This window comes from Lates calcarifer, linkage group LG5 (assembly GCF_001640805.2).
Source record: "Lates calcarifer isolate ASB-BC8 linkage group LG5, TLL_Latcal_v3, whole genome shotgun sequence".
Lineage (NCBI taxonomy): Eukaryota > Metazoa > Chordata > Actinopteri > Centropomidae > Lates > Lates calcarifer.
Window position 1 is genome coordinate 15,069,279 of NC_066837.1, and position 24,973 is coordinate 15,094,251.

Consider the following 24,973-nt stretch of genomic DNA (forward strand, 5'->3'; position numbering starts at 1 on the left):
CTACAGAACAAGTTGAATATACCTTTTTCCTGCTGTGGTGTACATGCTGTCTGGTTTAAGTGTACCTCATTTTGTCACTTTTTAATATGAAAATACTACGCACTAAAAACCTGCTTAGACTGTGGATTTGGCTTTGCCCTCTGGCATTACATAGCTCAACAGGCTGATGGTGCTGACCTTTTATTGTCCTCACACAGGTACAGTTTCACTAAAGTCATCCTCACTGAGAAAGACTGAGTTACTCAGAGTTTACCTAGTCCATCAGGGTTGTTTGTATGTGTGCATGCATGTGCATGCCTGTAACTGAAGACATCTAATTGTGCAAACTTCACGAATAGGTATTTTTTCCAGAAGAATGTGGGGAATCATAAGACTCAGCTACTCTCTGTCCATGTGTGGGTGTGTTGGTCTCCACCTTTAGCTATCTGTTGTTTGTGTTGTTTTAACTTGGAAATTGTGGAATCATATTGTCTTCTGTTAAAAAACTCAATGAGATTTTTTTCTGCAGAGACAAGCGCACAATAATGGTAACCATTCCTTGTTTTTGTATTTTGTGCATGACTGTTCAACAACAAAAAGGACCTATGGGACATTTTAAGGCTGCTGTTTCAAAGATAAAAAACATTGTTACAATAGTATAATTTTTGTCTAGTAATGACTCTGCAATTCTCTTTCCAATTTTAATTGAGTTTACGACTTGATTCATTTAATTCTGCTTTTATGCTTTTATTTTATACTGTAGGTGTAGCCCTAAAACTGATGTAGTAAATATAATTATGACAAAAGTAATCTGACCTATTTCTGTTGTATTTAACAGAAGGAATGTTCTCTAAATACTAATGTCAAAAGCTAACATGCTAAAACAGTGAAAAAATACAGGATTTTTGTTCATGCCATGTGAAACAGATATTTATTATTTTTTAATCCATGCCATTTCCACAATCTTAAACATATGTTTAGTGTTGCAACCATGATAACAAGTGTCTGGTGTGTCTGCTCCTGGTACACTGTTATAGGTCGAATCCAAGGGTAGGGACAAGCTACTTACACAGTGGTTCAGATTGAACCATCATGTTTGTCATGCTAAAATTAGCAAATTAGCACTAAAAATAAAGTACACCTGAGGCTGATGAGAATGTCATTAGTTTTGTATATAGTTATTCATAAATCGAAGTATTGGCAGGATTAAAATTTCAATTCATGTTGGTATTGAAACATTATGAAAATAGTACTATTCCATGAACGTAAGTAAAATTATTACATGCATTATGGCATAAAGTGCTTTATTGTTATGTTTTTACAATTCTATTGTTAATAGTTGCTCACCTTGTCTGACTGAATTATTACCTAACATTCCATCAGTAACCACAACAGCGATTCCTTCCAATGAATTAGAAAAGAAAGCGAAAGAGGAGTCTGTGTGTGTGTGTGTGTGTGTGTGTGTGGGATGTGGTGTGATTGTAGAAGGAGGAGCACAGTTTGTAAAAGCACACACAGACAGCTTCTGTACCGACACAATGCAAATAATAGAATCTGTCCTGGAGGGAGAGGAGGTGATGGACTGGGCTACGTGATATATCCCTTTTTTTTGGAATGAATAAAATAAATCAGATAAATTAGTTGAAAAAAAACCCCAAAGTATTCTCATATACATTTTCATTGTAATGAAAGAAAAACCTCTGGTATCTCCCACAGTACAGCCATCCACCAGCCTGTTGACTGGGACACTGAGGTGACCTATTTATCAAAATAGTTGCTGATGCTTCAACCCATTTGCTCAGTCTTTCAGGTTAATAATTCAGTATAAATATTTTATACCTGCCACAAAGCACAGATTTACAGCAGGGCCAAAGGATGGATTATGAGACAGAGGGCCCCTGGGCTCAGACATGTAGAAGCCTCATCACCCCTCCCATGTTTTCAGTCTCTTTGTGATCATTTTGCATCTCTGTGGTCATTTTTTGACTCTTTCTGGTTGTTTGAAGGAGTCCACTGTGTTGATGAATATGGTTACAACACAATGTGACAGCGCTCTGTTTGGTAGCTGAACCATATTTCTACTGTTCACCTGGCAATCACCACGACAAAAGATAAAATACAATGACTTAACAGGGTTTTAAAGTCCTGTTCTGTAGCATTATGAGTCACTGAGCAATGTTTGGGTATCTGATGAGCCTTCAAACTCGTGGATCTATTACTCAAACGGTATTTCCTGGATTGAATTTCATGGCTTCACCGGTATTTGAAACAACAACCCCCACCAACACTTTTTTTTTTTTTTTAAACGTCTGAGCGCCAACCTTTAAACAAGTTCCCTGCCAAAAAGTAATGAGATAATGGATAAATGCTTTATCCTTTATCAAGTCCACTATCCTGACTTTGGAATGGATTGGTGCAGTACGGGACAACCAATCCCTCCAGTCCTCAAGCTCACACTTAAACATCAAGCTCAACCCCCATGCCACAAGCTGCAACCAGTACTTTCCAGTAAAGGAGCAAAAACCACATCAAGAAGAGCACACAGCAGATCTATACAACAAAGGTGTTTCTACCAAAATGAGAATGTTTGAACATGATTAGAAAAAGTATGGTAGAGATAAAGACACTTCCTGCCTGATGTGTCTGTTTTTGACAGGCAATTGTGACAAATGACCATCAGGTAATAATATTTATGTTCCAGGATGAAGTGCAGGAATGTTGAAATGCAGCACCATGACTTAAAAATTATTCAGGCTCAGTTCAAAGCACAGGCCTGGCATGATCCTGGTATCATATTTATCTGCACACCACAAGCAACACAGACTCAAATGTAAAACATATTCGACATCTATTTGATTTTCAACTTTAGTGCCCTTAAAGTCTGTGAAATTGGAGATAGCATCTTCAAGCCAATGGACCAAAACTACACAATTATCACCATATCATCATGTCATGGTTAAATGTTTCAGAGTATGAAAATGATTTTAGCCAAACTGTACTCAAACATCCTTAAACATAAAATGGAGACTGCAATTGACTTGAAATTACATTAGCAGGCTTCTTGTGACCTTCAGAATAAGTTTGCAGACTTGTGACAATGGTGGTGATGATGGCTTGATAGTTGCACATTAGCATATACGTACAATGAGCTTTTAATTCTTTTATCTTACATCACTGAAATTATCTAATCCATTTTATTATAGACTAATTCACTAAATTTGTTTATTTATTAGATTTTTATGAATTATTGATTTTAATTTGCTGCCTTATGCAAAGCTCTTTGTAACTTGGGTAGCCAATTGTAGATGGCACTGGTTGATTTTGCATGTTAAGTCTTAGTAGCATAAAATGTAAATGTACTTAGTTACTTACCACCACTGATTGGAAGGTGTCTGCTTCCAGTCTGGGGGTTATATTTGACTCCAACCTATTGTTTAACAACCAAATATCCAAATTAGTACATTTAAAATTTGAATTATAGCTAAATGCTGTAAAACTCTAAACTCTAAAAAATCTCATCACATCACTCCCTCTTGCCTCCTAGCATTGGCAACATCTTACTGATTTTGAAAGCTTTGGAGAGTCTTTTCTAAGTTTATATGAAGTCAACATTTTTTATGGGGGTCAGTTGAATTTATTTAATGCTTTTTTGGTGTCTTAGCTTTATTTGACATTTGACAGTCACTGTAGTTACAGATAATGTAGTGAGAGTGAGGAGTATGACAGACTGCAGAGGTCTCCTAGCTGGGAGTTGTTGAATGGTGGACGATATGTTTATGTGGTTACTACACTGCCCTGTGTGATGTGTTCTGTCTCTGTATTTGCTGCTTGAAACATAATTTCCCAGAGGGAGTCATCCCAAAGGGATCAATAAAGTCTGTCTAAGTCTAAGCCTAAGTCTACCATCTTGTCTTGTTTTAACTTGTTTATGGACTTTATTGTTTTACTTTTTAATACTTTTATTCTGTGTTAATTAATTTAATTTTTGTTAAATTAATTTTTGACATAACTAAAATTACAGCTAAATGACTTGGCTGAAACTGGTTATACTGTTCATAATAGGTTAAACTTGACACAAGGAACTGTAGGTGTGACCTATCCCTCTGGATGTAAGGTAGCATCACATGCACATTTCAGGTACTCTTTTGCATTGCTATTTGTTCAGGTTCCTCTTGATTAAAGGAAACATCTTTAACAGCATTTAACAGATTACAAATAAATCCTCTTGCTTTCATGCAAGATCAAGCACATACTCTTTTTTAAAAAAATGTTGACCACAGAGATGAATCAGTTAGAAAAGTCACAACAAAGTTGTCATTATCTTCTGTTGGAGACATCCAGGCCATCCGAGTGCATTGCCATCAGATTCACGGCAAATCAGATCAGCAGGAAAATATTTTATGATGCCAAAAAAAAAAAAAAAAAAAAAAAAAAAAGATCAAGAGGTTTGGTATTTAGGCATGCTTATAATGTTTCAGGCTTATCCTTGCACTACCTGCCCGACCAGGTGTAATAATACAATACACCAACACTGGACTGGTGGTTGTTGAAAGATAACCACTGCCAACAATACACAATAAAAAAAATTTAAAAAGGTGATGTGGAAGTGTAGTTCTGTGGAAGGCAGAAAGACTGACAGATGGCAGGTAAGATTTCACTGGAACCACTGGCCTCTCAAAACACTCAGGTGAGATGAAACATGATGATACCTTCGTTCCTCTGCACAACAGGATCTGCTGCTGCTGCAAAAGTAAATAAGCAAATGACGCATTTGCAAAGTTCAACAAGGAAGATATTTTTGGTATTTTCTCTCATGTCTCATCTTTTACAGGCGAATTTCTAACTTCTAACTTCAAACTCCTTGCACGCTGACTTTGATGAAAAACCTTCCAGCTTTGCAATCATGTCTGCTTTTCTACACTGTCAAACATTAAATTTCTTCATTATCCTTTCAGCATACTTGTTTGAAATTAACCAGAGCTGCACTGTCAATCCACTGCTGATCATCATTCACTGCATGTTGGCTAAAATTGTCTGCTTTGCTCCCAGTTTGCTGTGGCAACACCCCAGTGTGATTCTGAATGATAACCTGAATTATCTTTCAGAATCAAGTGCCAGTTTTGCTCTGTGCCGACTGCAAGCTCTCAGTGCATGATGGGAATCAACAGGTTTGTCCCTGATCTATGGTTACAAACAGACCAATTACAGCGAGGGCGCCTGGCAACACACCCGCACACCTCAGTTGTTTGTAGGCTGATAAATTGAGCTGTCAATTGCTGTCACAGTCGGTTTAGTTTGGATTGAATAACATTACATATCAGTGCAGGACCTGAATATGAACTCTATTTATTTCTTAGTAAAACATGAGACAGATACTAGGTCTGTGACCAATGTGGCCACAAACATTTTAACAGAATAAAAGTCACATAAGGAGAGGATTAACATGTATAGATGCATGTTCAGCTCTCACACTCCAGCATATCAATGAAAGCATAGTATGTGAATAGCTTGTATTTTTGCCATTTCTTAGTACACACACTGTCTGTCACACACAAACCACCTTGTCTCCATGACTTCAGGGGACATTACTTTGACATACATTCATTTCCTAGTGACTTACTCTAACCTTAACCTTACCTGCTACTTTTCTAACCCTTACCCTGACCTAAACCTACACATAACCTTACCCTAACCTCAAAACATGATTTACAATTTGTGTCCCCATAACGAGGACAAGTCCCCATAATGTGACTGTGTACAAAGATGTAGGTCCTCACAACATCAGTAATACCTAGCCACACACACACACATAATATTTTTGTCCAGGGTGTGACCTGTGGACAGCAGAGGCTTGTTCAGATAGAGCTGAATTAGAGATGCATGCACACACATACAGGTAAAATTGATGGTGTGTACAGTCTGTCTTAACACTGAGGATGTTTTGGCACATCAACCGATGTTCTGGAAGAGCAGTGTGGTTTGGACAAGTAACTGAACCTCCCTGCCACTCCCTCACAACCTGCGCTTCTTATTGTTGTGTATGCACAAATGTTTTGCACACATTAACGCCAGTGTATTTGCGATTTGTGAAGTCACTGTTGTTGCAACACTGATACAGATTAACAAGGAGTATCAAGATAATAATAATAACGTTTCTTTCACTCTTAATTTGAAAATCATACATCACTTGATTAAAATGAAATGTGCCTATTCTTACATACAGCTCATTACATAAAATCTTCCACTTCACAAAAACTCAATACATAATTAACTGCAGACAGGAGACACACCTGCTCCCATTCATGTTCTGCCAGCCTCTATATTATTAATTTCCATCTGATTCCAGACTGATAAAATCAATTCTGATGAATCATAAACACGGCAAGTCTGTATTGATGCCTCTGTTTCTCGCCTGTAGACATGTTGGGGAGATGAGGCAGCCAAATGATCAGAAAAACAACACGAAGAAGAAACTCAAAGACAGAAACAAATATTGTGTAAGATATCTGTGACTGTGTATTTTTCACTTGATCCTGTCATAAATGCCATTAAGCAGATTGAGTGATACCCTCAAACTGCAGATATAATAAATTTGGGGAATATGATCTCTGGACAATTTCCAACTTTATCTGTCATCTGAGAGACAGCTGTGTGATGCTCTGCTATCATAAAAACAGCTAACACAAAATGTGAGACAGAGAGTGAGATTATGATCTGCCTTCTGTCTCTATCAGTGTGTGCATGTGAACTTTCCAACACCGCATATGATAAATACTGTGAGTGTTTAAGAGCTAACGGCAGGTGAGTCTCACTCTGAGCTATGCTATAGTATAACAACATCTCCCTGGGGAACAATGACATCTCTGTCTCAATATTCACCAGAGGCAGACAGGTGGCATGGTGTAACCGCACACATAAAACTGTAAGAACAAATACTGTAATTGTTGATATCTGTTGTTTTTGTTTTTTTCTTTTTTACAGGCTGCGCCTTTTCAAAACCTGTGCTGGGCTCCAAAATTTCTCTGGCATCTAAACTTTCCCGGCACAGGTGTACAGAGAGAGAATCAGAGCAGGGTGTGTCTGGCTTGTTATTTAAAACTGATTTTGCCTCGTGGCGATATTTAATAAAGAATGTAACCATGCACACAAAGCATACACGTGAAAAAGCAGCTATTGTCAGTTATTGTGCATTGTGGTTAAAAAATGACTCAGAGAGGAGGCGGCCATGAGATCATAAAGATTAACACTTGATCTGTTTATGCTGTGTTGACAAATGATCAGCATGATTCAGCTTAATACAGAACCACAATGGAGGTTCTGCACTAATTTATTATTACCGAGTTTCACACTCACTGGTGAAATGGTGAAAAGTGGTTTAGCAGTGGACCAGGTCAACACTTCTTGTGGGCTGTGATGGTTTTGATTTATGATTAAGACACTTGTCTTCTACAGGTAGCTGCGCAGCTGCTCATAAGTTACAATTTTACCTAGTTTAATAGATTATTTGATCATTTTTAGAGGACAGCGCACATTAATCATCACTGAAATGTTGCAACATCATTGTGAACTTGTCAGGGTAAGCACAACAGCGTGTGCTATATAAAATAATTCACAGATTAGTTATTATGTTCCACCTCAGAAACTGCCAGGTGTAACTAAGTGTTGTGTAGCTAATGGAGCAAACTAAAACCAGACTGGCAGTTTAGTTTTAACTGCTATTTATAGCAGTTAAAAACTAATGGTTAGCATTTAGTAGCAAATTTGTCACCAGAGGTCCAAGTTAGTCATGTGGATATGTCTCTCCAGAATTAAGGATTGACATCCACAGATTTTACTATATTGTCACAACTTAATCATTAGTTTAAAAGTAGCTAATATTGTGCCTACTAAGAACTAAAAAAGCACTTTGATCATAAAAACCTTAGTAATGTAACCCATTCACAACACAGCACCCACAGACACAAGACAGACTTAAGCAGAGTGTGTAAAGCCTTCAACAAACATCTATCATTACTCTGCCTCAGATATTCAGCAGCAGAAGTTACAGTTTCTACAGGAATCCAGTCAGGTGGCGTGTGTCCTGAAACCATCTACAGTCATGAGATTACCATGCAGTTCGATCAACGTGTTTTTCCACTTCCATTTTTTTATTGTCTGGCCCTCTGTGCTAATGAGGCTCCAAAACTGTCACCCTCAGTCACTCACTCACACACACACACCTGTTTCAACCTGAATACCAGCTCCACCCCATTATCTCACTGACACCCCTGTTTTGCATAAGAAGTGACATGTTTTCCCGCAGGCTACAAGTGCTGCAACGTCATGAAACACACGGTCAGTCATAGTCAAACGTCTCATAGTGGCCAAATCAGTTCACATCATTTAAAAGCATCTTTAGCTTTTCTTTATAATTGTGACTTGTACACTTATTTCTCCTCATTTTACATTTTCTCTATCTCTTTCTTTTTTCTTTTTCCCATAAAACACTCTTGTAAACTTTTCTGCTTTGAAAACAGCATCATCTTTTCGACACGTTTTCTTTTAATCGGTCACATAAAGTTTTCTTAAACAAAGAAAGTACTATAGCCTGGGCTCATGTACATTACTCCAGAGATTTGTTGCCTCTTCCTGCAGACAAACAAGTCATGGTAACATTTTTCTAATCTACTATAATTAAAGATTGCTTCAATCTCCGTACATAACAGCTTATAGACAACCTACAGCACACCTTGATTCAGAGCTATGCTGCAGACAGACCAGGCTTGAGGTAAGTTACTCAGTCTTTCAGATATGACCTGGAATAATGCCCAACTTTATATCAGATAATTTGTACCAGGAGGGTGGAGCACAACAGTGAAAGTTCAAATAGTCAGTATATGCAGCTTGTGAGCAGTGTGCCTCTGGATTAATGTGTGTGTATTTGTACACACAGTGGTGTGTGAATGTATGTATGTGTGCGCATTTGTGTGTGTGTGTGTGTGTGTGTGTGTGTTTTGGGTGGGGGCTCTATGAATCGTCTCCCCACCCTGCAGGGAGTAGTGCTTCCTCTCCAGGGTTCAGAAATAACCAACAGACAGCTTTATTGTTCAAGAAAACCTGCCTGCTGTCTCTGCCTGTTGCTTGCTCTCTCTCTCTCTCTCTCTCTCTCTCTCACACACACACACACACAAAGACCCCCCTCTCCTTTTACAGATTTGAGTAACTGACAAGTAGAGTCTTGGTTACACCCTGGCTCTGAGGAAGGGAGGAAGAAAGATGATGAGAAAGGGGAGGGGGAGGGAGAGAGAGAGAGAGAGAGGGAGAGAGAGAGATAGTGAGAGATAGAGAGAGCGAGCAGGGGGTAAAGGGAGGGGTTTTGTGGACACTTGATGTGCTGACAGGACAGTGGTGGTCACACCCAAACTGTGGCGCCTGACCTTCTACAACAAACAGCAACACCCTTACACACACATACTGACGCACACACTGGTACACACACACATATGGACACAGACACACACACCGTGTAACATCATCCTTCCCAGTTTTCCAGTGAGGATGTCTTTTCTCTGTTCAGCCTGCTCTTAGCAGTTTGTGACTCAGCAGGACGACTACAATCTGCCTCTTTCATAATCTGGGCCTCTCTCTCTCACTCTGAGGTCAGTGGTCGAGGCTCTGCAGCAGCACACTGTGGTTCTTAAATACTCAGCGCTAGAAAATAACACTACATTTACTTAAGTTACAAATTTGAGTAAATGCACTTTGCTACATTTGCTTCTTAGTTAAACCTATGTGTTTAACACAGAGGTAAATAATTACCATACTTCCATATGTTAATTCATAAAAGGCTTAAATCTTTTTTCTAACTTGCCCTACACAGTAATGTCACGTTACATGTTTTGTATGTAATTTTAGCAAAAACAGGCTGAAAAATCCATAGTATTATTGAATTAATTAGTTATTTCCTTTATCAGTTAATCCATCCATCCACCTATTTTCTGCTATTTATAGGTTATATCAACTGGTTTTTATTGATACCTTTCATACTTTGACTTGCATGACAGCAAAACAGGTATTTAATTTAATTCTATGTTGTATTACAATGTTTTAATAACTGGTAAATCACCATAAATCCTGGGGTATATACATTTTATACCACTTTATAGTTAACGCCTCCTAGATTTCATAGGGGAATATTGTACATTTGACTCCACTACAATTATTTTTAATTCTGCAGATTAAGTTTTTACACCCTAAACATTTACAGTTACATTATAGTAAAACTTTAAAATTAGCTTAATCTCGACAACAGTAAAATCTATACAGGATGTATGTGTATATACTTGTACAATATCTTTGGGTTTCTGTACTGTGATTTCTTTTCTATACTGATATATAAATATCTGTGATAAGTCAGCCTCTCATTCAAAGCTGTTTCATGTAACTCCATATTTAATCTCTTGTAGCAAGAAGAAACAAGCCCGCCATGTGCATCCCCACGAGACTCAGTTCAACTTTCTGATCAGATTTGTCATCGGGGCTGTGTTAACATGGCTGCCCACACATGCCCAGGCACAGAGATGAATAGTGGCGATTCACATTCTGACCTTGACAACTGTTAAACAGGAGATTAATCAAATAACGCGCATTTCCTTTCCTATCATATAATAACTAACTTGTACGGTTGAATAATTTCAGATGTGTTTATGGCCTTTTATTTTATAGGTGTAACTCAGCTCTGATATCATCAGTTATAAATCATTGCTCATTTAAAATGTCAGGCTGCCTCTGTAACCTCTAACTCTTATCTGACATCTACCCTCTTAATCTATAACACATTACAATCTCAAACACTAAGTGATTGGTTTATCTTTGAAAAACAAGCCAACAAACAGGAATCACAAATGAGGATGGAATTTAAAAAAACGTCACCCTTCTCCTTTTTTACAAAATGCTTGATCATGTGTGTACATTTACCAGTTCATCACTGGCAAAAAGCCATGTCATGACAACTACAAATAAAGACAAGACGCCAAATATCTGGGTGTGTTGCTTCTGCCGATCACTGAGGAACAAAGAGGAGAGAGAACAGAAGCTAAAATAAGAAGCAGAAGGGAGTGTTATTGATTTCCATAAATTGTGATGTGTCAATCAAACAACCCTGGCTCGTGTGTGCGCGCGCACACACACACACACACACACACACACACCACAATTTTAACTGAAGTTAAATTGGGTTGGGTCACAGAGAAAAGTGTACCTCACTCATTGAACGCAACATTATGCAACTGTGACATGTTAAGTAGCAGTTTGGACATGCGGAGCTGCAATGTCTGGGTGATATGATGAAACACACACACACACACGCACGCACAGAGACAGTGGTGTTGAAATGCACAGGGAGGATATGTGTGCAATTTCCTTGCCAAGACTTTGACATTTCTTCAAAAAGGCTTGTTGTTTTCCTTTATAATCAGGGCTTCTCTATAAATTATGGCTGACTAGCACACCCAGGCAGACCACAGTGCAGAATAAATCCACCTGAGTTATCTGTCAAAAAGTGAAACCTTGTACAGAATTGTGTCAAACCACTCTGAGTTACTGGATATGATGATTGGGGAGTTACAGAAGGAGTTTCAAAGGTTTTATATGACACATGCTTATGCAATATGTACAGTGAAATGCAGTGTGGCTGAGTGGAAAAAAACAAAGCCAAAAAATTATTAATAAATGTAAAAAATAGAGGTAAAAAGTGTATATTAAGTGCACATGTGGGCAGGCTGTACAACTTTTCACTGCATAGGAATGTGTCAGAGTCCTACAGTGGACTATTCTATAAGAATCTGAACTCACTCGAGTGCAAATATGCAAATGTTAAGGGCGAGACAAGGCTGAGGATAAACATAGGACTGAGTTCAACATCCTGACAGCCTGAGGGAAGAGGCGCCTCTGAACAGTTGCAGTGAAGAACTGAAAATATGGAGCACAAGTTTGTAATGAACAAATTATAGGGATAATGTAAACTTTTGGCTTACGTCACATTTTGCAAGATATATTTAAAAAGATAGACCCAGGACTGAATCTGAAAACACTGAATTAGAACCTGCACTCAAACCTATTTGCTGATCTTTAATACGGGGAGTAATGTTGAGTAATAACTGAATTTACATTATCAACATGTTCTCAGGATTTCTTGTTAATCTGTGCATTGTGGACACTAAATCAGAGAAAACATGTAGACTGCAGCTTCTTGCATTTCCTCTCCTAATCCTGTTGTTAATACAATACAATAATAAAATACATCATTTCCTGTGCAGCAGAGCTAGATAAGCCTTTTCTAGTACAACACAGAAAAGCTTTCCTGAGCTTGCTGTAAGACAAATCAGTACTGTTGGTACGGCTCTGAAAGGTTCAGCAGTTAAAGCTGATGTCAGACATGGGCAGACATGGTTAGCAGCCTAGTAGTGCCATCAAAGGCACAATGTCAACAGGTCCAGTATAATCAGGAGCTGACTTTATAGCCTCTATCACTCTGAATTATCCAGGTGCTTCAGGTAAAGTAGCTGCTTATCAAGATTTAGTGCAGTGGTAGTGTTTTATGAGCTGTTACTGACAGCATTTGACCTTTCGTACTGACCAGTGCACTCCTCACCTCAGCACTTAATGTCCTGTCTTTAAACAGAGGATCATTAATGATTACATCTATGAATTACTTTATACAGCATATAAAAGTGTGTAGTTGCTATGCGTTGGTGTGTAAAGGTGAGCCGATAAAGTCAAAGCTACAGGTGCGGTTTTAGCCTGCACGCGGTGTGGCTCTGTGGATGGCGGTGTCGGTCACTCCAACGCTTTAGTCCAGACTGATGTGCTCAAAAGACTGCCATGAAATTTTGGTGCAAACTTTCATGGTTCCCAGAGAATGAATCCTAATGACTTAAGTGATGGTTTCACTTTCCTTCTAGCACCACCAGGAGGTTCACGCCTGTGGTTTAATTCCTTACTAGTTACTTGATGTACTACCACGGAGTTTGGTATTGACATTCATGAGCCCCTGAGGATGAACTGTAATAACTGCGGAGATCCTTTTGATTTTTCATGTAGCACCATTATTGGCTCGTTTTTTTATTTTACCAATTTGGCCCTGTGATCACATACCTGCAAAGCTAATAGCACCTTCCATCATCAAAGTATTGTTGTGCCAAGACTTGCGGTTTGGCGAATGATGGGTTTGGGAATTTTCTTCTAACAGGATTACATTGTTTTTGTGTAATATATGTTCTACTACTACTTTATGGAAATGCAATTTGAGGATTTTGTTTTTGTATAGAACATGAATAGACTCTTCAGGGAGAGCTGATCAGCCAAGTGGTGGGATGGGATTATACAATACCTAAATGGTTTATGATACTACCGTAAAATAACATCTGCATTTGTGTATGCTTGTAGATGCTCTGGTATGCACACAAAACAATAAAAATCATACTACTGTGAGACAGAGAGCTGCTCACATGGCTGTAAACTCTGAGTCTTGTCATAATCCATCTACAAAAATTGCACACCAAGAGACATTTAAACATTTTCCAACTTTTCTGATTCTTTTAAATTGTTATTGCCATAAAAAGGTAATTGCTTCCCTCTCTCTAAATTTGACTGCTAATTGTTTTCCTGTGATCAGATACATATACAGTCTGAGGATCAGGTTTTTATTTCTCATCACGGGAGAGCTAAGCAAATGAATCCAGTGCTTTAGGGACATAATATCTACCATCAGTCCATGCATACACACATATTACTGAACAGAAAGTTATCTTGCAGAAGTGTAATGCCATCATTATCTGTGCTCACTTACATTGCTCCACCAGATGGATGGAGGGGAATCAGAGCTTGATAACCTCTGATATCTCTCTCTCACACACACACACCACACACACACAGTATACTGCCCTCAAACTACTTATTTATAACCCACACATGGTTATCACACCGTCAGCTTGAAGATCCCTCTCCTCTCAGAGTGTGCTCAAGTCGTGTAGGAGGGCACAGGCATGTGATGGAGCTGAGGGCAGGGCAGGGCAGGGCTGAGGTGGAGTGAGGAAGAGTAAGCAGATGCCAAGTCAAATAAAACAAAACTGGGCAATGGCACAGCCCCTGGCAGCCTGCTCTGCCTGGCAGAGAAAAACAGAAACACACGCACACTGTAGACACACACTGTACACATACGCTCTGTTTACACACAGCGTAGGCAGCACTCTAGACGGCGGGTGATCCTGCTCCCCTCTCGGTTCACTCAAGCAGAGAATTAAAAAGAAATATGCCCACAGATGCAGAGTTTCATCCACAGTCACGCTAAAAGCTCCTGAATAGACAAGATGTTTGTGCCCTTTTCAACCTGTAACACTAGAAGCTCTGACACAGCAGGTGCGCACGCATGCACACACACACACACACACTACACAAAATCTTAGCTGTTACAACACTGCACAATTACCGAGGCCTTTAACACAGACACACGCATGGGACGGGCAGGGCTGTTTGGTCAGGAGTTATGTAGCTTAAAGAAAATCTAAGCTCTCATCACAGATTAGCTGCATCAAGCCTCTGTGACGGTGGCTATGGTGGTCTGTAGGGTGTGGCCACATATCGAGCAGTCATGCAGTTTACCAGTTGATCAGCCTCATTAGCACAGGAGGGCGCATCCAGCTACTGGATGTTATGTAAAAAACTTGACTCTCTTTGTTGCTGCCTCATGGAAATCTCTATTCAGCAGAGTGTTTGGGTTGGATTAAGACATAAGAGCCTGCTGACATTATTAATTATGGTCTTAATGTTATTATCAACGTGATTCTCTTGTTGATCCCTATAGGGGAAAGTCTTTTGTGCTGCCCTGCTTCACAAAGAGGTCAAAGGTCATTTAAAGAGCAGCATAGCTGGAGCTGGCAGGGAGTCTTTTTTTTTGTTTTGTTTTTTTGTTTTAGCATTTTTACCTTCATTTTATATAGTGAAATTAGAAATAAAGACTAGTGTGTGACATTTAATAAACACCCCTAACCAGAATTTAACCAGTGACATTATTTTGCCTCTGTATTGTGTTTCCACTGGGAAAATGAGAAAAACAAACAAATAAAAAATATCTTACTATTAAGCTGCTAAATGCTCCACTATATTCACCAGCTAATTGCCAACTTTGTCTGTCTGCCATTTGGTGCTGCTCAGGTTTTGTACAACTGCTGAATGTGGAAACAATGCTGATAAGAGCAGCGAGAGTGAGCCAAAAGTTGCAGGTTGTAAAATCAAATCAATGGGCTAAAAGAAGCTGACAATCTTCAGTTGGATTCTCTCCATGAGCAACTCCTTTCATATTACATGTAGTCATTTCATCCATTGTCACTATAAGAATAGCAAAGACATGCAAAGGCACTATACTTTAAAGGTCAGTATGAAACATGAGACATGAGACAGCAAGGCTCTTGCTCAAGGGCACTTCAGCGGGATGGAAACAGAGGCTGCAACCCAACTGCTCTTGTTAAGAGATAACCTCTTGCTGCAACTATGACACTCATAAAAAAGTTATGACTTTTATCACCTCATTGTTTTAACCACTAACTACATGGCAAACTGTACAAACTGATTACAAAATTTGAGGAAGTATTTTTTTTTTTTTTTTTACATTGTATCCTTGTTTCACTCTGAGCTGGTCTTCGAGGAAAAGCTTTCTTCAAAAGAAGGTGGAGCGTACATGCACACGATATAAGATAAGAAATTCTTTGTGCTTTAAATGTACATTTGTGATGTTTTTGGTTGAGGTTCTGCTGTTGGTGCTTTTTCTGTTGTGTACACACATACACGCATACTAACAGAGCCACGATTTGCCCCGACATGCCTTTCCTTCAACCTCAGGAGGAGTTCCTGGAAACAAATACATGTCTGCGTTTTAAATACTGTGTACAGTACATTTCTATATGCTTGAAACCTTATATCAACCCTGTGGCATTCAAATTGAGTGGCATGTTTAGACAGGAGGTCATATGGTCTACACCATCTCTAACAGTCTGACAGCCTGAGGTGCGAGTTCATTCCTGAATGCACAGAGAGAAAACTGGCTTCACATGTGCTGAAAGGATATGAAATGTATTTTGAGGTACATAACAACAACAATGGTAATAATCAATAAAACAAAAACATGTGCAAGGAGAGTCAGGAGTAAAAGCAGAAATATCTTTACAGTGTAAATCAACACATTTGTTGATCAGTGAAGTGCACAAGCACACAGACACACACAGTGACACATTTAGACATTCACACAGAAACACACCAAGCTGCAGCTCTGGGGTTGAAAGAGTTCAGTGTGTTGAGTACAGTAAATGATTTGTAGCTGACAGATTGTCTCAACAGCAGAGGTCTCCTGTTTGACGTTTCAGACATTACGTTTGTTTTGTGACAATTCAAAGTAATTGATCAGGCTCTCAAAATAACAGTCACAAACCCCCCCACCCCCACCCCCTTTACTAGAAAAGCTACTGTTTTAAAGTTTTTCTGCTGAAACTCCGTCTACTTTCCTTCCTACACAGACAGATGGACGTGTATTCAGAGGTGAATAAACAGGATGTGAAATGGAGTGGATTTATTGTGTTACTCTTCCTGTGAGCTACTTTAACTAAATGGAGTTTGAAAAACCTACTGGATCAAGAAACAAAACCGTGGAAGACTAGAAAAGCAAAGGAGGAAAGAAATATTTTGAAAAAAATCGTTGAACTCTGACCTCCTCATATGAGCACCGCCATCCACAAATCTTACATCATTTAAGTCATATTCAACCATTTTAACAGAAAAAACACCTTGTCGTGAAGTTTATTTCTTCACCCGTCCCTTCAGCTTCACTTTTTTGTCTCACTTCTTTCAATGTTTCAACTTCGTATTTCTGACTTGTCGAGTGTGAGGGTGATCAGTAACATCTTGTTTCAGGATACAGTCGGAGTATCTGAGTCTTTGTCTGAGCTTGTTTTACACTGATAAGGACAGTCAAGGCTCTTTTTGCCTTGTTGCATTCGACAGTTAAACCCTCTCATAGGAGAATAAAATACATGAGTGACAGCACTCACAGACATTCAAAGACACAAACATACAAGTACAGGTGCAAGTGTAACTGTTTTGTTTTTACAGCACAGGAGACAGTGCTATCTTTGGGGACTGTTGGTCATTTGTTAGAGAGCTGGAAGAGGGCCTTTGTGGCGTTTTAGGATAATACTCGAGGGTGCCATCCTTTATTTCTCTCTTAACCTCATCCCCATTTTTTTTATATTTCCATTCTTCTCCTCTGTGTTTTACATCCAACTTCCTCTGTTTCTCTTTTTATTAAAACATTCTGGAGCTGGGAAGAGGATAAAGGTCAAGGTAGGGAGTCATCGTTAATGTCTCCCTCGACCCTCTCTTCCTGGGTCTCCCACAGCCGGCTCCTCCTCTGGTCGACCTTTCTATTTGGAAATGTATTATTTGTATTTACACACCCTCTGGAAGAGCTAAGGAGTGGAGAAGGGAATCAACGGTCCTGTTTGCTACCCCCTTACTGTCCTCTGTGTTTGCTGCTGCTGATGGGATTGTGAATCCATCAGGGGAGCTGTGTATGTCGAGGCTGGTGAGAAGGTCCTGGAGACGCGTGACGGTGCTCAGCAGCTGCTTCTTCTCCTCTTTCCAGAGCAGAAACCTGTTCCTTCAGTCGGCCCTCCGACTGGACCAAAGACTCCACCCGACTCTCCAGGCTGCACACACGAGCATGGGACACCTGGGAGAGGGCCGAATGAAGGTTAAAATGGACAAGGCAACAGAGACTATAACTAGTGTTTACCTGTGATGCACGTGTCTACCTGCAGCTCCTCAAGCAGGTCAAGGTTCTGCTGTCGGAGGCTCTGATTGGTCCTCTCCAGCTGTGCAGCTCGCTGCTGTTGGTTGAGGGTCGGGGGCGTGTCCAGCAGCTCATCCTGCAGGACGTGATACTCTACCTCGTAAGCCTGGAGCTGCTTGGACACATCCATCTCACAAACCTAACAGACACAGAAAGTGTACAGAATGTGTGTCAACATATTTATTGCTTATCAAGTTTACTAAAGCAAAACTTTTTGGATGACAGAATCTAAATAGTCAATATTTACATTCACAGGTACACAAGCAAAATATTTTGCTTGTGTGTTACATCAAATATTTCAGTTTATTACAACTGTAGTTTTGACCATCGCATCTATCTATTATGATAACATTGTACTTGCAACAGGAACTGCTAAGACATCTGGGAACATGGCAGCATTGCTACAACCAAATTTGACTGGTCAAGAAATGATCAAACAGGTTGTCAACAAGCCAAGAGCTTATCCAGATTCAAACAAGCTTAAAAAGAGAAATAAACAAATGAAAAACAAGCCTTTAATATTGTGGCTTGTTTTTTTTTTTTTGCCTTTATTATTTTTTGCCTTTATTTTATCAGGTCACCCCACTTTTTTACCTTGTGTTGCAAAGACACACTGAGGTAAAAGTTTGTCCCTTACTTCCCATTTAGCAAGATTACCTGAACCACTTCATTTGGAATTACAACTGAAAGCGAATGTACTGAGCAAAAATTCCCCATTGCACAACTACAGCTAGTACAGGAGGTGTTTTAATGGACAGGTAATCATTTTCTCTTTGAAATAAGTTTGGCTGACCTGTAGATTTGTTAAAAACTTTTAAGATCATGTGACAGTTTGTATTATTTCCCTTGACCGACTTCTTTGCAGTGCTATTGCCGTGTTCTCAAATACCAGCAGTGTTATCATCCAGAATACAGTGTTATCATCACTGATAGAAACAATGGCCAAAACTGATGAACAAAAAGTCAAATGCAACTGGCAAGTCCCTCTAATTCCCTCTAAACGTTCTCTCTTCAGGTCACAAATTAACCAACTGTAATCCTGTACCCATATGTTCCATCTTTCTACAGAATAGAGGTCAAACAATGGAGAGATGTTTTATACACAAGTCTCCGCACATCCTGTACACTCCCTGTTTTCTTTGTGGCGAAACGGTGAGTCACATCACAGTTAACATATAGGCAACCTGAGGAAGAAAAGTGACACTGGAGGGAAAGTACCAACAAGCTGGAGCATGACTCAACACCCCTATTCCTATCTAATGCAAATTATAAGGTAAATGCATACCTTTCTAAACTATAGTGTACCTTGATAACATCCCTGTATATATGTCTGACTCATCACAAGCTCATGTCTGCTCCCTGCAACTCAAGAAAACTGAATCCCAGATTACTACATGTTAATGATAAAAGCTGTTAACACGACAGTGTACATTAGACTGACTCATAAAAACAATATGACACAAGGCAGTGTGATCATGACTCCTGACCCTGGTGTTATTGACATACAGTAGTGTTCCTGTTTTCTTTTTTCACCACACATACTGACGCATGAGGTAAAGGTTAAATGACTTCACTGACACTCCACCCATCAGCTGCCCTCAGCTCTGTTATAAAGAGAGGGTGTGGCTCACACTGTTAGCCTCTGTCACTCAAGCAGAATATCATTCTCCATTTTCTTGTTTACTTGTAAAGCAATTAGATTCTCTCTTTATCTCTGAACTGAGGGGCGTGAAATAGTTTCTTGAGCACATTTGGTGGCACAAAAACACCACCAGACGTATTCACACAAACAGATACACAACATCAGACAAGTTACAGAAGGTTGTTCACCTGCTGACGTGCTGGTTACCTGTGATGCTGGGTTAAATGATAATTTTGGTGGATATTCTTTATTTGTTTTGCTGTTGAAAAATTCCCATGAAAAGAATAAAACTAACAATCAATTAATCCTAGTGTTGTCTGTGTAGTCAAAGCCTGATTTATCTCATTCCTCTACATCAGAGGTTTTCGTTTGATCATACTCCTTATCAAAGTTATAGATCTCTCAAATATGAAAACACAGGCATGATGCACATATTTTTACATCCAGAGTGACTTACACTTCCCGACGATCTCATTATCTCCAACGTCCAGAGCGAATAAACGTAGAATCAGCAGAAATCAGCTTCAAAATCACAATCATCAGATGCTCTTTATGACGGCAGAACTTGCCCGAGAATCACACTAATCCGATGATAGTTGTCTGTACATCCAGGGCCGTATCGCAAACAGCAGCTGCTAACAGGTAATTCGGCGTAAATGAAAGAATTGACTGTGAAGTTCAGTTTAGTCGTCACAATGAGCTCTACTCTGACAGCTTTCCAAAGTTTGACGAAATTACCCTGATGATGTCATCAGGGTAGACTTGGCTTCTGCCTTTTTTACGGAAAACCTGCATTACCAAGTCAAAATGAGGGGTTCGAAAAAAGTAAAATGGTCTAATGGTGGTCGTATTATGAAGATTTTGAATCCAGCAGTTTGGAACTGGAACCCATAACTTTATGTTAAAATCATGGAAAACTCCTTTAATCTTTGTCTCAAAACACAAAATCACTATTTCGACTCATTAGTTTGATCAGCATTTGCTTAAAACTAGAGTGCCGTGCTATTTAAAAAGTAGAATGGTGACACACATATACTCACATATAAACTTGTTATCCATCTTTAAGGATTTATGTTGTTAGGAGAAACAAATGGGTTTGGTCCTGAGTACCACAGGAAGGCAGAGGAAGCTGGAAAGTACTGAGCAACGGGCTAATAGATTGTTTTGATTTTCATGTGATTTCTGGAAACTAAAAAACACATGAGTGATACCAGGTTTAATACTTTAGCGAGAATCTGGTTTTTGTTTTGTTTGGCTTTCCCAGAAGATTACCAATGATATAATGAAATACAACTCAAACATTCTACTATAATCATGTCAGGTTGTTTTGTTTTGCATTCCAGTCAGATCGTCTGGTTCAAGATTTAGTTAAGGTCTCTGACTAAATCTCGAAGTCCCCTTTTCTAACCTGATTGATGGTTTTCTCCATCTGCACCAGGCCCAGGTTGGGAAGGGTGGTCTTGATGAAGTCAACAATGGACTCCAGGCTGTCATGCTGCAAGATCAGAGGCTTGTGACTTCCCAGCAGGCTCAAGGCCACCTTGAAGATGACCTCTGACCCCTGCAGGAACAACATATCTGACACACAGACAAAGAGGAGTTGAAGATAAGGATGAACAAGGATAAGGAAAAACAAATACAACAAATTGACAGGTTAGAAAAGATCCCAACGTGACATTGTTTGAAATGACGTAAAGCAAAAATTAACTAATGACAGGCGTTGTCAGCACAGCTTATTGGTGACTTAAAGGGTTTTTCAAAGGATAGATGCCTTGACGTCAATAAAAAAGTTTAAGCAAACATAAATAAAGGCCAAGGTGAACATGGAGAGTCAGAGTACGTGTATGTATTCTGTGTGTGCTTTGAATGCATCAGGGTGGGGCAGCGTTGCATGAGATCATACAACAGATTAAGGAACAGGGAGTGGAGGTGTGGAGCCCCACATATGATATCTAACGTTTCATGGAGCTATGATGATGCCCTCTAACTGTAGCTAAGACACACACACACACACACACACACACACACACACACACACACACACACACACACACACACATACACAAACACACAAACACATAGCGTTATGCTCAGATGAGCACGAGGAGCCAGTGAGTCTGGTTCAGTGACTGAGAACCACGTTACAAATTAGGCATGAAAACAACAGTAAGGAGAGAGAGAAAAGCAAAGACGTAAAACAAGGACATTACATGTTACAAGTTACAGAAATGATAAAAGCTCACTTCAGAGGAAAAAAACAGCCTGTAACTGACTAACAAGACTTTATCGCAAATATGTCTCACTTTTATAGGCCTTATTTCAAAGAGACTGAACACTTTTGATCATTATCATAAAACTGTTCATACAACTCCCATCTTCATCGCCTCACTGCCAAACTTATTAAATTCCTTGTATATAATTTACTTTACAGATCCTCTGTTGTCCTGTTTTGCTAAGTGTTGAATCATAGTTTCCTAATTTTCATCCTGCTCCATCACTTTCCTCCCCTCCTTCCTTCACCCTGGGTTCAAGATCTAATTAGAGCTGCTTCTTTCCTGAATCTACACTGACGATCATTTCATACGAAGAGGAAACAGAGTGGCGACCAAGCAGAACAGGAGTACAGTTCTGTGAGTGCAGTCATCGTAGCTCACCGAAGACTCTGGCCACGAAGCCGAGGGGGAAGTGTGAGGCGAAGGCGGTGAGGAACCAGGGGGTGGCGTATAAGCTGGGTCCGATCTCTTGTTGCTCCAGGTGGCTATAAAGATCCCTGTGGTAGTCATGGAGCAGCCGCGACAACTGGTACATCTGAATCTGACATAAACATACCACAGACAGATATTTTATTACTGATATGACTGGGAGCATTTGTTTGAGTGTACATATGTGCAGCTTGTGTTTTTATTGTTTTGCATACGGGTTTCAAAGCTGGATTTGTTAAGGGGTCATGGCATATCTACAGAATCTATGCTAAAAAATGTAACTATATGTCAGCACTATGGTGGCTACCAGGATACCACATGGAGATTGAGGGAACCATGAATGGACTGCTTTTGTTTTCCTCTTCATGTTTCTGATGCTGGTGGAGATTACAGCCAACATCAAGAATGTTTAAGAAAAGCTCAGATATCTGCTCTTTTCAGTAACACACATCTAGTGAAGCCGTTTCCACTGCAAAGCTTCTGTCGAGCTCCTCAAAAGGTTCCTGTGTTGGACGTGCACTGTATCACAGTGAATAAAAAAGCAACTGCACAGCATTGTTCGTAGTGTCCTTTTCAGTCAACAATCTTCCCCCCGTCACTCTCCATGGCAAAGTGATAAGTGAAGGAATGTAAACACAATAAGTTTGGAGTATAGAATTTAAGCATGATACAGCTTGATCGTGTACAGTGCATCCGATCCTAGAGTTGCAGTGGTTCTACTAGAGGGTGAAACCTATGCCTTAGGTATAACCCCTCACATCTGGTATGAAGGTTCTCATATAAACGAGGCATCAGTAACCACGTGTCAGCCCCACCAACGACACAACACCCAGCATTTGCCATATTGTTTATGAAGCTGTAAGCTGATCACTGTGATTCTGAAAACAGAAAGGAGGGACTCAGATGCATCACATTTCACACAGATAATGTGAGATGAATACACTGATTGATGAATGGACGTATAAAAAGATGGTGACCTGCACGCCTCTCTCTGATGTAACTTAAGTATGACAAGGGACATGACAGATTTAATAATTTTGTGCTTATATATGTGGCACACAGAGACTATGTGTGTGTGTGTGTGTGTGTGTGTGTGTGTGTGTGTGTGTGCACATTTTACCTGCAGGATAATCATGTCAGGTCTGTACTGTTTACGAAGCCCAACGTCATACATTAGAAATTTGAGCATGTTGAAGGCGTCCTCTTCCCCCATGTGTAACAGCAGGACTCCTGCAATGAAGGACAGGCCCTGGCAGTAGCCCACCTACAATGACAACAATAACAAACTTGAAATCTGCCCAAAGGACAGTTGACAGTTTAGTTCATCAAGAGAGGGAGAGAAGGACACCCAAAAAGAAAGTGAATGAAAGAGAGCAAGAGAGAAGAATTAAATGATACCTCAGGGTCCAGCAGGGAGTAGGCTTTCAGTAAGTTATACAGAGACAGCTGCCCCTGCTCCCAGCTGGGCTTGGAAATATGGATGAGTGGGAAAAGTGCGACCTGGGGTGGAAGAAAAAATTGAGACACTATTTACATTGGAAAACATCTGGAACATTTATATTTAGTACAGAATACTACCTATTTGATATCTGAGATCATCCTGATATACATCTATATAGCACAATAACACAGTTCTAATACATTTGATTTACTTGATTTTGTCTGACATACTCCTGGAAAGAATCTGAGTGAACTACAATAAGAGACCAAAAGCCTCTGGGTGTGTACACGTGTCTGAACGAAGCATACACTCTGCTGAACCTTCGCCTGGGGATGCTAAACTTCACACTTTGCTGTTGATGTTAAACAAAACAAAACCAAAAAAAGGAGCTCAGTGCATGAGCATGTGGCAACCCATTCCAGACCGTCATGCTTACAAACATGTTCATTAAAACATGCATGAACGTGGTTTTTACTAAAAAGGACTTCATACCCTCCCTCAGAGGCTTAACGTGTAACAGCAGATGCGACATGTGCTTTTAAAAAATGACAACATAATGAGGGCCTGGGATCAGTAAAAGAACATTCTTAGCGTGGACAGGCTGGTAATAGGCAGGTGTGTGTGTTTTGGGACTGAGATTCTTGACTTACAGTGTGTGACAGCAAGACTTTGGAGAAGACAATGATGGCCATGTGAGGGTGTATGCGTGGAATGTGCTGTGGGGGGCTCTATGTTTGTGAACACAATGCCACGACTCCCTCCCCTGCCTGAAGGAAAGGGCGTGTGTACATCTGTTGTGTGTGCTGAATATAAGGTGTGGGAGTGCTGAACTTAACAAGCCTAAATTCTAAACCTCGTTCCTCTTGTTTAACTGACATTAACTCACTTAAAGTCTGCTCGTTTTGCTTTTACATGAAACATTCGGCCTCGAGTTGGCATGCATCTTCTACCTACAAAACCTCTCTGTTGCATCAGGATCATAAACACTATGTGCGCTTGTATTGTACAGCGCTCAACACCTTCAGCCATAATCATCACTGTATGTGCTATTACCGCCGTCCCCACCCTATCTGATGTAGAGTGAATAAACTGACTGAGAGAGGACACAAGGTTAACAGCAAAAAACGCAAGAAGTTAAGTGTTACAGGGATAGATGTGTGGGTATGTGGGTGTTAATGTGGGTGGGGTGTAGTAACTGTGTGTGTATGAATATATGTGGGTTTTTGGGTGGGAGGTGTTGGGAACATTTGAGGGTGAAAGTGTTAAAATGAGGTCTAAACATTGTAAAGTACTCTGTATACAGGGTTTCTCCAATGTTCACCAAATTTAAT

General features: G+C 39.8%; 1 protein-coding gene across 1 annotated transcript in view; it reads right to left on the reverse strand.

The window, feature by feature from the left end:
* Positions 1 to 16,067: 16,067 nt before the first annotated feature.
* The window catches only part of tbc1d1 (TBC1 (tre-2/USP6, BUB2, cdc16) domain family, member 1), a 46,473-nt gene continuing 37,567 nt past the window's right edge, over positions 16,068 to 24,973 (reverse strand). Inside the window, 8 exon segments of the mRNA XM_018695720.2 lie at positions 16,068 to 17,643; positions 17,645 to 17,737; positions 17,820 to 17,996; positions 20,908 to 21,077; positions 22,154 to 22,313; positions 23,322 to 23,465; positions 23,600 to 23,653; positions 23,655 to 23,701. Coding sequence (XP_018551236.2) covers positions 17,455 to 17,643; positions 17,645 to 17,737; positions 17,820 to 17,996; positions 20,908 to 21,077; positions 22,154 to 22,313; positions 23,322 to 23,465; positions 23,600 to 23,653; positions 23,655 to 23,701 — 1,034 coding nt within the window. The 3' untranslated portion in view covers positions 16,068 to 17,454.